We start from the raw sequence: 17553 nt of genomic DNA, 5'->3' as shown, positions 1-17553 counted from the left end.
TTTTTTTTGTCAACCCTCCCCTACCCCCCATAGTTTTGTGGTAAAAATACTTAAGAGTGTATATATTGGGTTATGTATAATACAGTGCAATTCTTAACCGTAGCTAAATACAACCACAATAATAAACATGATTAATATAATTTAGCTCTAACTAGCTAATGCTGTGTACTTATAGAAGTGTTTGTACCCTTTAGCACCCTCTGCTGTGTGGATCAAGTTTATGCATGAGTATGTGTGGGCCACAAGTACTGTAGACATCCCATCAAGTTAATTGTGAGCCATTAGTACTTCTTGTCAATAAGGAAGTAGATTGTGATAGAGATAAACTTGTGGTCTTCTTGTATTAAGTCTTGTGTTGTAATTGTTCAATTTGTTCCTCTATCATCATTACATGCAGACATTGGAGTGTCATGAAAAAGCCTGTCATTGCTATGAAAATAGTTTATTCAGTGATGTTGAAAGCTTGTGAGAACTTAAACAATAGAACAATCAACAGGTGCATTCAAATAAAATTTCATCTCCTTATAAAAAGGTGCACAAACAATATCATCATCGTCATGATCCATCATGATAATAAAGAAAATGCTGAGCGTAAAAACACGTCCTCCTTGCTGGAGTTAAATATTCATGCAATGAATTGAAAACATCAACGTTTTAAATAAAGTGTATAAAAATAAAAAACATTAAGTTAATTCAAGTATCAAGTACAGAAATGTCAAATGTCACATTCAGGTTAGTCTTTGCTGTCATTCTGTCGGTGTTGCCTGGTCCACTTTACTCAGCCAGTCCAGTAGTATATCCAACTCTGCTACGGCCTTCATCGCCGCCTTATCAATGGACAGCTGAGTCAGGGAACGACAAAGACAGGGAGAAAATTTTAATAAAAGGGCTTCAATCACATTCTGACCAGTATATTATTGCAATATGAACATATTGAATCAAATATTCTGAATCTAAGTAAACAAACACCTCCCTATGACTACAAGGAAATGAAAGGACATGTACCTGGTCAAACTCCATTTTTAGTGAGTCGACGACTCTCTGTGTGTCTTCGTTGCAGAGACAGTGCTGAGGAGAGAAGATGAGAGTGTTCATTCTTTGAGTATTTGTTTAATATGTATATGTAATACAATGTTAAATGCACAAATAGAATGACTAGGGTGCACTAATAGGCAGAAGCATAGCCAAACATTTTTCATTTCTCGTAGTCATTGTAAAAAGTAACGTTTTGCTGTGCTTAATTTATTATATAATGCCTTTTTATTATCCGTTGCGATCGCTGACTGCCGACACTATTTTTGCAAACTGCGATTGATGGCTCATTTGTTCAAATCTAATCTAAGAATCAAAATTACACAAAAAATTGTGCATTTTATTTTATGAAACCATGACTGTAGATCAGTGGTGTCCAAACTATGGCCTCGGGTGCAATTGCGGCCCATCGTCCCCTTTTCAGTAGCCCGCAGCATATACTAATAATGACATTTGACAAGGCTAGTTATAAGATAAAAAATGAAGTATTCGCGAGTAAAATAATTTACATGTTCTCTTCAAAACACTGTGGTGAATAAAGATAATTCAATTTTAGAAGCAAAAATAGTTTCTTCCGCTTTCTGCTCTGTGTCAAGATCTGATTTATCAACATACTGCATTAATGATCCTCTAAGAAGCTGTTTTAAAAAATAGTCATCTAACTACAGTTTTCTCTTGTTTTGGTCCTAAATGTGGCGATGGGCTTTGGCTGCAGCTAGAAAATAAACAATATATAATTTTTTGCTTGATTTGATTTTAATCGAAATGATAATAATTATTTTATTTATTTCTATTTCTATTTATTTTTTAATTATTATTTCTTAATTTTTTTTATTTGTTTTAAATGAAATAATTATAGTGTTTAATGAATTAAAATCGAAGAATTTGGAAACATATTCTTTAAGAGTTTGTGTTGAGGTTAAGTGTAGATTGCTTTTAAAAAGAATCTGAATACTGCATCCTTGTAAAAATGATGGGAAAGTCACAGGTATCAAAATGTTCCCCGAGATGTGGAATGGCCACCAAATACAGTAGCTAGCCATGCTAGAAGGACAACTTCATGTTACTAGTGAGGCAAAACCGTGAACAAGTTGACAACTGTATGAAACTAGTACTGCTAGCAACATTCTATACTACGAGCTAATACCTAACATATGTAGCACTCCTCCAGTACTACCATTAGCCCTATAAAACCAAATGCTTCATATTAAATACAAGACATTTTGAGCCCTCTATTTAATGAGTATACTATATCCCCCCCCATTAATACCCTGACGTATACGATCGGACACATGCATTGCACGGATAATCCATTAGAGGGCAGTAATCACCCAACTGATGGCTTTTCCAGCAATCTTGCAAGATTGCCCCAATTGAGAAAGGAGAGACACCTATACTTATTAATAGTGGGAAATGTTCTTTCTGACTTTTGGAAATACTAATATGTTTGATATGTCTGTTTATATTATTGACAGTTATAAATGTACAAATTTAAAGCATCGTTACCGGATGTATCAAAAATGACACAAATCAAAAGACATATGTGGAAGTTGGTCGTCATTTTTTTTGTTTGTTTGTTCAAAAGGACCAATAAATACTCTGTTTACAAAGAATCTGAATTCGCTCTCATATATTCTATGGTTCATGTCAACAAGTGCACAGTTTTGCCTAGATGTTGTACTAGCAAACCCTATTCTTTGCTACTAGTTCCCAGAATGGTCTTATTAGTGAAAACGAGTACAGGGCCAATTCAGTGCACTAGTATGTTGTTGTAAATGTTGAATTCACTTACACATTTGTTGATATTCCGTATCATGGTGACAAACTTGTTGCCCAGGACGCTTATATTGCGTTTCACTTGCGGCTGATCAGAGGCAAAGTTCCGGAACACTCTGTCCACATAGAAGTGTAGGAGGAGGCGCAGGAAGCAGCATGTCTGATCATCCTAAAAGGTTCAATAGATTGCATCACAACACACTCACATGGCAATGTTGTGTTTTACTCTCCTTACTCATTTTTGAGCAACAATCATACCTAGAAATAGACTCACCTGAACTTCATCCAATTTTGCTTTGTTCAGAACGATCACTCCAATCTCAGGGTCGTCTATAATCTGACATAAAACCCAAACAAGATACGAATGAATATCCACAGCCACTGCAAGTGTTTTTTGTTGGGAATACTGGTGACAAGCGTACCGATCGTATTTCGAAGTGATACGTGCGCAGCTCCAGCATGTCGACACTGAAACTGCAACTGCTGGTCAGCGTCAAGGTGAGCGCAGGTTTGGCCACGAGGCAGAGCAGGAGGCAGAGTGAGAAGCAGAGCAAGCTTGTCATCATTGTCGTCTGGAGAGGAGACAGGAGGCGTTTAAGTACATTTAACTGCAAAATTGTGATTAGTTGTTAGTCAGTAATAGTATTTTGTATGGTATTTAAAAAAAAAAAACTTTTCCAATGAATAATCATTTTATCCATTCTATTATCCATTCATGTGAACTAGGTTATTTACTTGTAGCTGTTTCAACATAAAAGGCTTGTCATTCATCATCCTGTTAGTGATGCTCAGCAGCAGCAGCAGCAGCACTCACCTGTTGGTTCACCTGTATTCTGGAGGAGAGTCCAAGGCTGGTTGTGTCTGTCTGCCTCCATGCTGTCTCCTCTTATAGTGCACTCAGGGGAATTTTAGCAACAATAGTAGTTTCAAAACATTTGAAAAATGAATTAAGTTTTTCCTCCTCCCTCAGGCTAATATTACAATTTGACATATAATTATTTAATGACTCATTCATACAGTGACATCATTCACCTGCGCTAATAGCCCTGGTTCTGGTTCAGCAGCATAGTGCAGCCAGTAGATTAGATAACTGTCTTGTTTTGGGAAAAGGCCAACATTTTTAAATGCAATTATTTTTTATATATATATCTGGTATACCTCAGATTGGCTGGCAATCAGTTCAAGGCGTACCCCGCCTACTGCTCGCAGTCAGCTGGGATAGGCTCCAGCGACCCCCGCGACCCTTGTGAGGAAAAAGCGGCCAAGAAAATGGATGGATGGATGGATGGATATCTGGTATACCTCAGATTGGCTGGCAATCAGTTCAAGGCGTACCCCGCCTACTGCTCGCAGTCAGCTGGGATAGGCTCCAGCGACCCTTGTGAGGACAAGCGGTTAAGAAAATAGATGGATGGATGATATACCTCAAGTTAGCCACAGTTTAGCCACCAGAATATGTTCTAATAGTTTTCATATGCATTGCAAATGAAGACTTTTTATTTGCAGTATAAGCAGTCTTGGGATTTTACTGCAGTCAGACAAGTTCAGATTGGAAACACCCAGTCGACTTGCTGAACTTCTAATTCCACGGGATTCATTTTTCAAAAATTCACTCGTGCAGGAAGGAGTCACAAGCAGAGCTTTGTCACTGTCGACTGCTGAGCTAGACAAGGCCAGGAAGTAGACCACCTATTGCTTAAATGTGCCTGGAACTACACCATGTTTTCACTTTTCACCTGTCTCTTTTTATTATTCCTCTATTTTGTTTAGTCATTGTTAGATTTTTAATAAAATGTGGGCGCTTTTTTGTTTGTTTTTTAGTTAAACCAAATTGTCTTCCTTCAATGCCACCAGCGCACTGGACAGGAAGGGAAAATTAAAAAAATAAAGCTAGTGGTGACAGGTAAGACTGAACATAAAAGGGCCTGACCACTTTTGTTTTATTGAAATAAACAAAAGATCCATGACGCTGATGCCAGTTAGAACCCTAATAATCACGGCCCTCTGCCAGCTTTATCTTTATTCATTCATTCTTTGCATCCAATCAATTCGGAAAACCACAACAAATCGCTTGCATCATGTCACATTGCAACTCAGAAAGAGCCAGCAATTACAGTGACGTTTACTTCCTAATGTTTGGAATTTTTGTCTCACACCACACAGTGTTATTACACAACAGACAAACAATGACAAATATTTATTGTAATTCATGTCCTTGAAGGAGAGATGCATTTTGTTTTGGAAAATTAAGACGAAGCTGAACGGCCTTAAGAGGTGCATTATTTCTCTTGGCCAGCAGAGGGTGACTCCACTTGTGGAAAGAAGAGAGTGTCTGTACAAGACTCTGGTTTTGTCCAAGTAGCCCTTTTCAGACGTTGCACGTCCCAAAAACATTTAAATGATATGTTTTGATTGTTTTATTATTATTTTTATTTGCAATGATTTCCCCTTTAGCCCCAGAAAATTAAGGTACAGTTAATCATAATCAATGCATATGACTGATGCGTATAGTAAGAATCGATGGGGACGGGTTACTGGTAAGTTATGGCTTCTACCCGACAGCCCTTCTTTCGGATGTAATATGTCCGAAAGGAAAAAATGAATAAAACAAAACAAACCCGAAAATCCACAACTGAGGAAAATTTGAATAGAAGTAGCTCTTAATTTCAAAAAAGGTGAGCCCTGCAAGTGCAACAGACAAAAGTATTGGGCCACTTGGTCACTGCCAGCCTTGGGAATAACGGCGTTTAAACTAAAGGCGTTAGGTAACTCCATTTTTTTCTTCCCATTAACGAACTAATCTAACTAATTATTCTCCCCGAAACACCGTTATCGTTATTGTATGCAAAATGCGTTGCGTTACAATTCATGTATTAGTTTCAAGGCTCAAAGTAAGCCGCAAGACGTTGTGCAGTCGTGTGTTGCTCTTTGGCGGATATCTTGTTCTGAAATGTCATTTGCGCACAGTTAGAGGCACTGTGTGTCTTGACGGCTGAAAAGTATCGTGACTTATTTTGGAGGTGCCGCGGGAAGCGTGCCACGGCGTGATGGACGTGTCTTCCTTTTGGACCTTAGCTCGCCTGGAAGTCATTCGCGATCAAAATACCAGTAGAGATTTGCCGAAAAACGGCTGCCATGAGGAGCGATTTGGAGGACATGGAGTCGAGGTCTGTCGGGAGAAACGAACTCATTAAAGTGAGAACGGTGTGCAGTTATATAACAATTGTATGTAAATGATGGAAACCTACAGTTGGGCAGTTTTCTGACGTAAATCAATAATTAAACATGTCTTTAAATGCGTAGTTATAAACTGAAGATATATCACCATACTCTCTTAATATAAAGTGTACAAAAGTTTTTCAGAGAGATCAAGTGGAAGCTGATGATTTTGAGGAGGAAATTGTGTAGTAGTATAGCATTAGGCACTGCGTATTTCAGAGCATTGGCAATTTCTTTTATACATTATTGATTATTTTAGGCCACAACAATCATAAAAAATGCCCGCGAAATCCTGGAAGGACTGGCTGGACTGTCTCCAAATTACCTACAGATGACATATGTGCCACAAATCACCATACATCCAGTATTTATTTTATTTTTATTATTCTGATTGCTGTAGTAATTGGCAGCGGTAGAACATACATCACCGCTCCAAATTTAATGAATTATTATTATTATTATTATTATTATTATTATTATTATTATTATTATATGATATGTCATTATGGAGTGAGGCATTTGTGTGACATAAATATTCACAAAAATAAATAAACACTATATAGTCTGGACATAATTTGAATTCCTTGCATAAAAAAATATAGTTATAATAATAATAATAATAATAATATACAAAAATGTAAAAATCCAATTTATTTTAGATACTTTTTTTTAAGTAGTGAAAATTGTTACTTTGCCTGGTAATGAGTTACTTTTTAATGAAGTAATTCAATTACTAACTCAGTTACTTTTTTAAGCAAGTAATGAATAACTATAACTAATTACTTTTTAAAAGTAATGTTCCCAACACTGGTCATTGCACCAACAGGAAGTGACAATGGAAGAAAAAAGTTGCCCAGAATGATGGTGGACCTCATACATGCTCTACTGGCTCACCATTTCTGCTCTTTCATCCTAAAGGTGTTTGATGGACTTAATGCTATGATTAGTTATGCCTCAAACTATAGACGCCCCCCCCCCCCCCTCCACCCGCCCCTTCATAGAACTGTCATAAAGATGTTGATAAGATGATGAACATAAACAAACTAAACCACATATAGCTGTGATCTCTCAGTACAGGCTTCCAGCAAGTTTGAACTGGTTATCAAAGTGAAAAAAAAAGCCCCATTTCTGTTCCGTTGTCAATCTGTTTATTATTTAGCATAGCAACAGACAGAAGGTATCGTTATCAATGTCTTTTTTCTTCCTTGTCGGAATTATCGCCTTCCTGTTCCTGTCAGGACACGTGCAGCAGCATTGTGGACCGGCTGGAGACACTTACTCTAATCCGTCTTCAATGCGACACGGACTCGTTTTTCTGCATCTCTTTGCATCAACGGGAAAAGTACTGATGTTGCAAAACGCTGTGGGTGTTATTGTGGGTAAAAAAAAGTAAAAAAAGGTCTTTCCTTGTTACTTCTGTGGTAACAAGTGCGCTGATGCAAAAGGGAGCTGGCTTGTTTGGGTGCTTCGGGCATCAGACATTTAATTTTGGTCATTGCATAACTATATCGTTTGGGTAATCGTTTCTGTCTAGAGCCAAGTGCAATTGCTTCCGTCTAAGAATAGAGCCAAAGTTTGAATGAATTTGGAGTGTAATCAAGTATCACCACCCTTCATTTTGTTGTATTGTTATTGGTTTCAAGTTTCTTACAATAACGTGATTGCTTAAATAGTCTTTTAGACTAAAACAAACAATGGAGTTAATTTTGGAGAGTGGCTACCTTGATGGAAATTTTAACCACAGTGACGTTGTCATCCACTGGTAAGGAAAAGCAAAAAGGAAAGGATTTGTCTTTACAATAAATCTAAAAAAAAAAAAGGAAAGGAATCTTTGAATGTTTGCGAGCTTCAGTCCATTATTATATACAGTCTGCCCAAGCTTCTATTTCAGCTGCATATTGCAATAATTTCAATCAAAACGTGAGGAATATCTGTTGTTATGTGTGAATGTTGCTGATTTTTAATGTCTAATTAAAGATAGCCAATGGCATTAAATCAGTGTGTTACCACCTAGTGCACGGGACAAATTTCAGCCAATTTTGACTATTTTGGTAAAGGTCAAGCGCAAAAAAACAACAACCCCAAACTTCAACGTTCCTGATCTGGCAGATCCTGAAATATTCAAAGTCAGGGAACTTTCCATCAAGTGAACTTTTCGGATATTTTTTATTTATTGGAAAAAAATAATCTTTTGCTAAAAAACGAACATGCAAAGAGTTCAAACAAAGAAAAAAGGTCTACAATTTCCGTAACACCTAGAACAAGCAGAAGCTTGAATTTCATTCTACAGACTTAATTCAAATACTTCGAAATGGTTTTGTTTACAGTTATATTACTTTGGTGGTAAATGGGAAAAGATCATTGTGATGGGCAATAATGACTAAAATTCTAAAAATATAGTCTCTGTCATTGTTCAAATACTTCTGGAACAATATTGTGGCAGAAAGTTTAAAATAGTGTTGCAGAAAATGAGAATTTTTGTACCTGGGTAAATGTAAAGAAAATACATATTTATAATAATGACGAATCAGCATATTTTTGCATTTATTTCATAACTGTATTTGCAATATATGTTTCATACTATTGCCCAAAAAAAAAAAACTGAATATGATTGAAAGGTGATCATTAAAAGATGCACCAAGCTATTCAAGTTTGCTATTTTTTGAGCATGATTTTTTTGTTCTTCCCACCCTCTCCAAAATCACATTTTGCAGGTGCCATCACTATTATTATCCTTTGCTATTGCTGTTTAGTCTCTTTCCCCTGTCAACCTTACAGTATTATTGTTGGGTGTTTCCAAGAGTGAAATCATTGCAAGCATTTTTTTCTTTTCATTTAATTCAAAAATGTATTTAATCTTGAATCAAAATTCATATGTGCTATAAATGATATCTGGTACCAATTGTTTGTTACTTTTATTGTTATTGGGCATTGTTATCGGTTATTGTTAAGCTTCTACAGCGTACACATTTGAACAGAATTTCACACTTTATTTTCAGCCAGGATACTGAAACAGCCAAAACATCCTTGATTTTAAAACAAGGCAGCTTTCCTTCCATTATTAATGTGTGCAAAGCCAGTCCTAAGCCATATGAAGCTTAAAGCAGATAATTGGGTCACATTTAATGTTTTAATTTTCATGAATCAATCGACAACACCAAACAAGGGACTGCTTTTTATTAAGATGTTTTTTTCAGGCAGAAAGAGCTGCCAATGTTCCATAAAACACTTGAAAGTAAGACTAGAATAAATGTGTTTCCAATACAATTGAATCTTCACTCTTTCAGGAATTAAGGAGAATTTAAATTCAATACTGCGACTTTCTTAACACGTTGCACCCAACAAATGCCTTTTTTTTTTTGCTCACCCGTATTCTTGTTGTTTTTAGCCGTAATTGTGTCTGTTTTTGTTGTGCCGCAAGTGTTGTCATCATTTCCCACGCTGCACTATATGTCTTGTCATACCAGTTTTGCAAACACTTTTACTGCCGCATAGAAAACAAGTGAAAGCTTGTTGGCGTAAATTGTGCTTGTGCCTTCTTGTCGGTCGTTATAACCACAAATGACTACCTGATTTATTTTCCCTTCAAACACTTGTGAAAGCTATAAAAAACACAAAACAAAGCAAAACAACAGTAGAGACGATACAAGACACTGTTTATTCACTTAATTATTATTTGTACAAAGCTTTATACAAGAAAAGAAAAAAATGACATTTTACTTGGACTAACGTGAAAATTGCATGCACATTTGGGACACTTCCAACTACACGGTAGTTAACGTTTTTTTTTTTTTTTTTTACCTCTTGGTCTATTTATGAACATACTAACTACATATGTGAAGCGTGTCCGTCAATGCACCTGTATTTTCAGGCTTTTTGTCAACAAAATCCAACATGCATTGATACAATCCTATAAACAGTCGAGTGTATCATAACATCATTTAGCAACTCCTCACGTTGCCGTAATTGCGCTACCTGTGAAATCAGCGAAATTTCGGAAGCTTCAGAGTCGTTTCACCATGAGTCAGTTTCGTAGAGTGCACGTGTGGACCGGCCGGGGAAACACTGAGCATTTGCGGTGAGGGCGTGGGAGTGTGAGCGCACGCCTCCTTGCTTCAAGGCAAAGTTTCCCTAGATAACAATAGAGTGAAGGTGTCTGAAACACATGATGACATCCAACGGGATGGGGGGGTTGAGCTGATTTCCATCCAGGCGCAGGTACCTGAAGCAACACCAACGTGACTTAACATGTCGAGCCGACACGTTTTGCTTTCTGACACCGCATTCTAAGTCTTCTTTTTTTCATTTCTGTTTTGGGCCGCCTACGTCACTTGACTCACCTTAGCCGTGGAATCTGGTTGGGGTCGCTCATGTCGGCCTGCAGGCTGCGTGGGCAGATCAAGGTGCCATTGATATCTGCAAGCATTGATTTACAAAACAAATCCGTCTCAGATTTCATCATAGTAGAAATCAGATCTTAAGTAATAAGAATAATAAACATACAAAGAGAAATTAGGTGTGGCGCAGGTGATTTATTGACATTGCTAAATGTTCATTATAATAACGTCATAGCTGCAACAGGTTGTTTAATGTAGCTAACCTCAGTTGCTTTAGTTTACACAGATGAAGTCTAAACAGTTTGGTCTGTGAAGGTTCAAATGAAAGAGCAAGCGTAATAATATACTTTAGCTTCATACTATCATACTGTGTAATTACAGTAAGTAAAATATATTACACAAGGTTCAAATTTGGTAAAAATAGATCAAATAAAAATAGAAATAACAAAGAATATTTTGGGATCATTTGGGACGAAAATCCATTCAAAAGAAGCGAAAAAGAAATAATTATAAAAATAAAAATAAATCACACATTTCTTTTATATTGCATTTATTCATCAACACATTTTCTTTCTCAAAAATTACCACTTGTAGAGTTTTGTAGGCAACCGTACAGATACATTATTTTTAGCTGGTCAATTTAAAAACGGAGTCATTTTATACAGCATTGCAAACCCTTGTTAAAGATATTAAGAAATGCTATTCAGAACGCCAATTTGTGGCAATTTTTTTATATTATACTGTCATTTTTTTTCTAATGTAATATTCACAGTTCTTGAAATACTGAATTTTGCATTTTTTTTGTTAGCTGTAAGCTACATTTATTAAACGTATATGCATATAAAAAAATAATCTTGAAATATTTTATTCTATGTAGTGAATGAATTTTACTTTTGAAGTGAACTACTGAAATTAATTAGTTTGTCCATGATAATCAAATTTTACTATAGGCATTAGAAATGGCTTTTACTGAAGTTAATCTAAAGCCATTTTTTCAAACAGGCAATTGTAATTGGGGATTTGTAATGGTCTTGTTCGAAATTCCAGACGATGTCCTTCAGAAGGTTGCTTATTTTAGCCCTGGTCGTTTGAGGAATTTGGTTGACACAACTTTCATTTCCCCATGTAATAAAGAACATGCATCAATTAGTTTTTTTTTTGTAGGTATATTGATTTTATAACCAAATTTTAATGCCCATGTTCTTTTCACCCACACTGTAAATAGTTAATATACAAAGTATACCCCCCTAATCAAATACTTGGTGTTTACGATTTTAAAAAAGAAGAAGAAGAGAAAAAAAAGAAACTTTTTCCTCCTTATGTGACCTATAGCCTCTACAACTTAATTGATGTTTGTTTTGTATTTTAGAGCGAGGAAATAAAAATAAATTACTGAGACAATGTGGTTACACAAGTGTGCACACCCTTTGACTTACTCTCGATGGTGTTGTGATTGAGGTGCAGATGCTCCAGGTGAGTACTGAAGAGAGGAATGGAGGCCAGCTGGTTGTGAGCGAGCTGCAGGTCCAGCAAGGAGGAGATGTTGAACACGGCCTTGGGGACGCCTTTGTCACTCAGGTGGTTGTAGTTGAGCCTCACAAAGGCCAGATGAGAGAAGTCTTGGAAGTAGTCTCTAAATAGGAGAATAAACTTCTCAAAATGTTGCATTTAAAGACACTTGTGGCCTCAACTTTAGGTGCAGTTGCACCACCTGATAAAACTGGAAATAAATGTTTAAATTGCTTTTTGGTCATGTCGCTGAAGACCCCCCCAAAAAATTAGAAACACATCTCAATATAATACAATTCTATATTACTGTCATTGCTTTAGTAGCCTACTCTCTCCATCTACCTGAACCTCCATCCAAAATTGCAGACGTAATATGTAAAACTCATACACTTCTATGTCCCTGCCTGATTTATCAATGAAACTGGGTTCTGACTCATTTGTGCGAAAGTTCTGAGCCCTGTGAAGTCTACCTAGCAACAAGTGACCATGTAATATGACCAGCAAATGGAATGAGACAGTATTTTTTTCCCCTGTAGTTAAAAAATAAATAAATAAAGCTATTCCAGAAAAATCTGTTTTGGATTGGAATGAATAAAAACATGCTAAAAATGGAAAGGTATGCATGACTACCTCACCTGTTTATCTCACAAGCACCCCCCCCCCCCCCCTACTAAATTGGGGAAGTCAAGTGAAAAATGTTCTTTTAGCAAAAATCCACCTGTTTTTATCCATCTCAGGTGGCGGCCATTTTACTACTTGCCGACAATTGAAAAATACATCACAGTGGCTGAGGGATCAGTTAACGACCAATCATTGCTCAGCTTGTGAATGTCACATGACCAAATTCCGAAAAATGTGAGCCTTGATTGGTCGTTACCGCAGCCCCAAGCAACTGTCATTTTCAGTCGACAGCAAGTGGCAAAATGGCCGCCACCTCAGATTGACAAAAACAGGTGGATTTTGCTTCTTATTTAATTTTCCACAAATAAATAGTTGTGTCCATTGAGCTTATCTGTGATTGCGTGGACTCTGTATACTTGCTTTGGGATGTCCTCAATGCGGTTTTTGTCGAGGAACAACTGTATGAGGCTGTTCGGTACTCCAGCGGGCATCTTTTTTAGCACATTGTGGGCCAAATTGAGCTGCATCAGGCTGGACAAATCCTTGAACGTGTTCCCACTCAGGCCATTGTCGCTCAGCTGGGAAGGAAGACATCAACGCCATATTGACACAAAGTGCACAAAGAACACACACACACAAGTGCGTCAAAATTGAGAATTTCACCTGGTTGTGGTAGAGGTCAAGTAGGGTCAGGTTCCCCATCTTACTGAGGGTGCCTACGGGTATTTTGGAAATACGATTCTTACTGAGCCGGAGTTGCTCCAGACTTGCCGGGAGCCCCGAGGGCACTTCTTTGAGCTGGTTGCGTTGGACATAGAGGTACAACAGAGCAGGTATCTTCTGGAACACCTACGCAGAGGATATAAATAGAACAGCCTCGAGGTTCCAGGAATTTGGCAACATGCGCGAGGAAGCCGTCCTACCTGTTTGTCTATTCGATGGATGCGATTGTTTGCCAAGTTGATCCAACGGACGTCCGTGGCATTGACGAAGGGTTCTGCCGTCACCTCTGAGATGTAGTTGTTTTGAAGGTACAGATAGTGGGTTCTGGCCGGGATGACGGGCACCACACGGATGTTCCGGTTCTCGCAGTTGAGAGAGTTGGGATAGTTCGGAGAGCATAAACACTCCTTGGGGCAGTCGGGGTAGGGGGAAGGCGGGCCGAGGATGAGCGGGGGGAAGTCCGTCGGCTCCTGCGGCTCGGGCTCGGGGACGGCGACGGCGACGGCGACGGATGGCTGCCTGGGGGTGCTCGGGCGCCTGGTGGGCTTCCTTGGCCGAGGTCTCTGAGAGAGCACCGCTGCTATCAGAAGGAGCAGCAGCAAAGCAGAGAAGAGTCCTGCGGGGGCCTTCATGCTCCTGCATAAACGTCAACAAAGGTTTCATTCTTGGTATTTTAATATTGTTATTATCAGATCATGTTTGCATTATTCACATACTGTATGAGTTTCAAATTCTGGATCTTAAAGTTGATGTTTCCTAAAATTGTGACACCCACAATACTAAATAAGAGACCTAAATAAACCTTTGGTGCTTGTCATGACTGTTACTATGAAACATCTTTTCATTGTTTACCACCTGCACAATATACTTGGCATCTGTAAAGCTGAAGTTTATGCTGAAGTTGTGACAACAAAGTTCAGGTGTATGCAACCAAAGCATTTCAATATTTATTATCTTTTAAGGAGAAATGTCATTACAATATATATATATATATAAGTGGTATCCATACTAAATACTGAACTCTACAATGACAATAAGAAAAATGTGTCTATTTAATTTATTATTATTATTATTTTTTTAAATTAATTTTAATTTTGCTTTAATGTAGTGGAAATCAAAACTGAGCAGTAATATCTTCCTATTTGATCACATTAATTTGTGATAGGATACCTAATGTTAAGTCCTATCAGTAAATAGTACATTCATAGAATATTGATCCATAAATCCTCATAATATCTTCTCATAATAAATCATAGCATTCTTCAATTTTGTTGTACTCACTTTTCCATAATCTAACAATTCTTATTTGGTTCTGGTGAGTGAGCAGAAATTTTGTAAGGCAGGAAATCAAGAGTTCAGAAAAAAAAAGAATGCTGTGTTTGGAGAACCAGAGAAAGGATAAAGCCTCTTTTGTCCAGGCCGCTTCTGAGGGAGACTTGAGGAGGGGAAGACTGCACGTCTGGAACTTCCAGACGTTTTGCATATGTACTATCACTAATAAGCTTACATACAGTTACAGTATGTGCATGCTTACGTAACCTCTAACGCAGCCTCATGGAATTCCTTCCACCTGACAAAATGGAAGAAGAAAAAAATGCAGCTGGGCACCTGTCAGCCCAAACAGCATCAATTTGCTAAGGCAGACAGGAAAGTCTTAAGACCATTAGGTAAACATCTCTAATGAATCACCTTTGGGACAGCAAATACGAACTTTTCTCTGACGGCGATCCCTGGCACTCTTTTCCCTCTCAGTCATCCAGAGCCTTTCAGACCCTCATTCCGCACCAGAGACCAAAAGGACTTGCTCTGTTTCCTCCAATTCTATGAGACTGTTAGCAACTTAGCAGTATAGCCATGATGATCATACTGTATGTAAGTTAAGGTACGTCAGATTTAGTTTCTGACTGTGGTAAAACGGGAAACTAAAACTAAATCTAAAACAGCCACCACAGTAACTTCGCCTACACAATATTATGAATATTAATAATAATATATATTTTTTAAAACTGCTTTTACAAAGATCATAATAATCCGTTTTGATTGACACTATCAGAGATGCAGTTCCAGTCAAAAGTTTGGACACACCTTCTTGTTCAATAGTCAACTGAGTACAAACTTTTGATTAGTACCGCGTACATTGTGATTGTACAGCCATTCACACTTACATTCACACATTCACACCAATGAACAATTTAGAGCAGGAGTGCCCAAACTATGGCTCGGAGGCCATTTGCGGCACTGTTTTCTAAAGCAGTGGTCGCCAACCACCGGGTTGCGGACCGGTACCGGGCCGTGGGCCACTTTGGACCGGGCCGCGGCGGGCCGCACAGTTGAAAGAATAAAAAAAACATACTGTCTTTCCAGTTAATTGATTAGCCGAAGCTTGAAAATATTTTATTTTGAAAAGTGAACGGATTCTCTCTGTTTACGTTTTATGTCAAGATGCTAATGATCTTACTCGCGTAGCACTGATGCTAATCAGTTAGCGACAAGTTAGCTCTCTCCACTGTAATTATTTTTTTTTGTCTGAAAAACGGAAACTTCAAACTCAAAACAAGTGGTTTCAAGACTACAACAATAAAGTACACGGACAAGCTACAAAAAGAGTGGAATGCTGAAACAGAAGATCAAACGTTAATCAAAACCACATAACGGCCATCTTGCTGTGCTATAAAACAGAACCACATCAGCTGAAGTGGTTAAACAAATGCTTGAGTCATTTGTGACTAAACATTACAACGCAACTACATGTATATAAAGATACTCTCATATCTCTCATGTACATCCTGGCTCATAGGCAGGGAATTCCGTTCTGTGGAAGCGTGTGCCCCCCTTTTTGAAGCCCTCCTCACCAACACACTCTCTGCATTAGTCTTAGCATGTGATTGCCAAGCATGTCCTCATGTGGGTGTGGCATTGACTGTACAAAAATGTGCATCTGTAAACCCTAATGCTGAGACAATCTTGCATGATAGAATCACTACAGTAAATAAAAATATATAACGGAGTTGAGAGCAGTGAATTGGTATTAGAGTGTGTGTGCTTTATTGTGCATTGAAGGGGATTTGAATAGTTAAATCTGCCTGTTATGCTGTAAATAATACAGAATGGTACAAAAAATGATGCAGATATTGAACTGGAATTAATGACTAGGGAGACCCGGCATGTTATTTTTCTAAGAGCTCAAAGAAAACTGCGTGCATGTGTTTTTAAAAAAGCATGCCGGAAAGTTTTTCCTTGTTACAAAATATGTATTTTCTATTTTTAAACTCTTGGAGCTTTAATATATTTTTAGGATGAAAAAAAAATCCCCATTAGGCAAAATGGACTAATTTTGGAAAGTTTGGAACTAGCACATGAGGAAAACAAGAATCTCTGGGAGTACCACACTGTGGTAGGTATGGCACAACAATGCGTCGCCATGGAAACACACTGGCGTTTTCACACCCAAACATCAGTGTAAAAACAAACAAGCAAATGAAGTCTCTTACCTGCCTTTGGTACCTGCCCTCTTTTGTCAAGTCACAAGTTGTGTCTTTTCTTCTCTCTGCCTTTTGCCCTCCTTCCTTAGCCGTCCACTCCCTCTCTTCCTCTCTGTCCCTCACACTCCTCAGCCTCTCCCCTTCCCTCCCTCCTCTCTTTGAGTTGTTTGGCCTTTTTTTCCTCCCCTCTCAAGGTCACAGTGCCTCTTTCTTCACGACCCATGACTTCTACTTCTTGGAGAATCCATCTTGGTTTCGCTCAGTGAAAAAGCAACCAAGAAGCATGGTCACTTAGTGGTATGTTTGCATGGATGCAAAAATGTAAGAAAGATGGAATATTAGATATTTGTTCTGTTATTTGTTCTCTCTCTCTCTCTCTCTCTCTCTCTCTCTCTCTCTCTCTCTCTCTCTCTCTCTCTCTCTCTCTCTCTCTCTCTCGCTTAGATGAAGGCACTCACATCCCATCATGTGCTTTTCATTAGTAGCATCCAACTGCAAACTGCATCCATGGCTTTTTTTTCTTGTCTATTTAAGTTAATTGTGCCAGACTCATACGCTCTAAATATTTGTGTTCTAGCTGAAAATTAGGACGAACCGAAATGAGGTCTACCCACCAACAGCAATCGCCTATCCAGAGCCATAATTTTTCATCAACGTTTAGATTGTAAGGGTTGTTACGCACACAGGCACATATAGGCAAACAACCATCCACACTTATTCACCTATTGAAAGTCTTCACTGAACCTAACATGCGTGTTTTTGGCACATCCATCACTACCATGCCACCTGATTAAAAATGATTGCTTCAAAATGGCCTGTACAGTTAATGAAGAGTTTATGATAACCTGAAACAG

The 17553-nt window shown here is 38.0% G+C and overlaps 2 protein-coding genes across 2 annotated transcripts; both read right to left on the bottom strand.

The window, feature by feature from the left end:
• Positions 1-721: 721 nt before the first annotated feature.
• On the bottom strand, positions 722-3761 carry il19l (interleukin 19 like). The gene is made up of 6 exons (XM_077574504.1): positions 3623-3761; positions 3231-3380; positions 3083-3145; positions 2825-2977; positions 1006-1068; positions 722-842 (listed from the first exon to the last, which is right to left on the bottom strand). Exons 2-6 carry the CDS (start codon positions 3372-3374, stop codon positions 747-749), a joined length of 519 nt encoding a protein of 172 aa, XP_077430630.1. The 5' UTR covers positions 3375-3380; positions 3623-3761; the 3' UTR covers positions 722-746.
• Positions 3762-9666: 5905 nt separating this feature from the next.
• On the bottom strand, positions 9667-17003 carry prelp (proline/arginine-rich end leucine-rich repeat protein). The gene is made up of 7 exons (XM_077573725.1): positions 16709-17003; positions 13418-13853; positions 13158-13343; positions 12915-13072; positions 11801-11997; positions 10368-10443; positions 9667-10249 (listed from the first exon to the last, which is right to left on the bottom strand). Exons 2-7 carry the CDS (start codon positions 13847-13849, stop codon positions 10159-10161), a joined length of 1140 nt encoding a protein of 379 aa, XP_077429851.1. The 5' UTR covers positions 13850-13853; positions 16709-17003; the 3' UTR covers positions 9667-10158.
• Between the last annotated feature and the right edge of the window lie 550 nt (positions 17004-17553).

Source organism: Vanacampus margaritifer, chromosome 8 (assembly GCF_051991255.1).
Source record: "Vanacampus margaritifer isolate UIUO_Vmar chromosome 8, RoL_Vmar_1.0, whole genome shotgun sequence".
NCBI lineage: Eukaryota > Metazoa > Chordata > Actinopteri > Syngnathiformes > Syngnathidae > Vanacampus > Vanacampus margaritifer.
The sequence above is the reverse complement of the archived record's forward strand: the minus strand, read 5'-3'. Positions and strand labels throughout refer to the sequence as shown.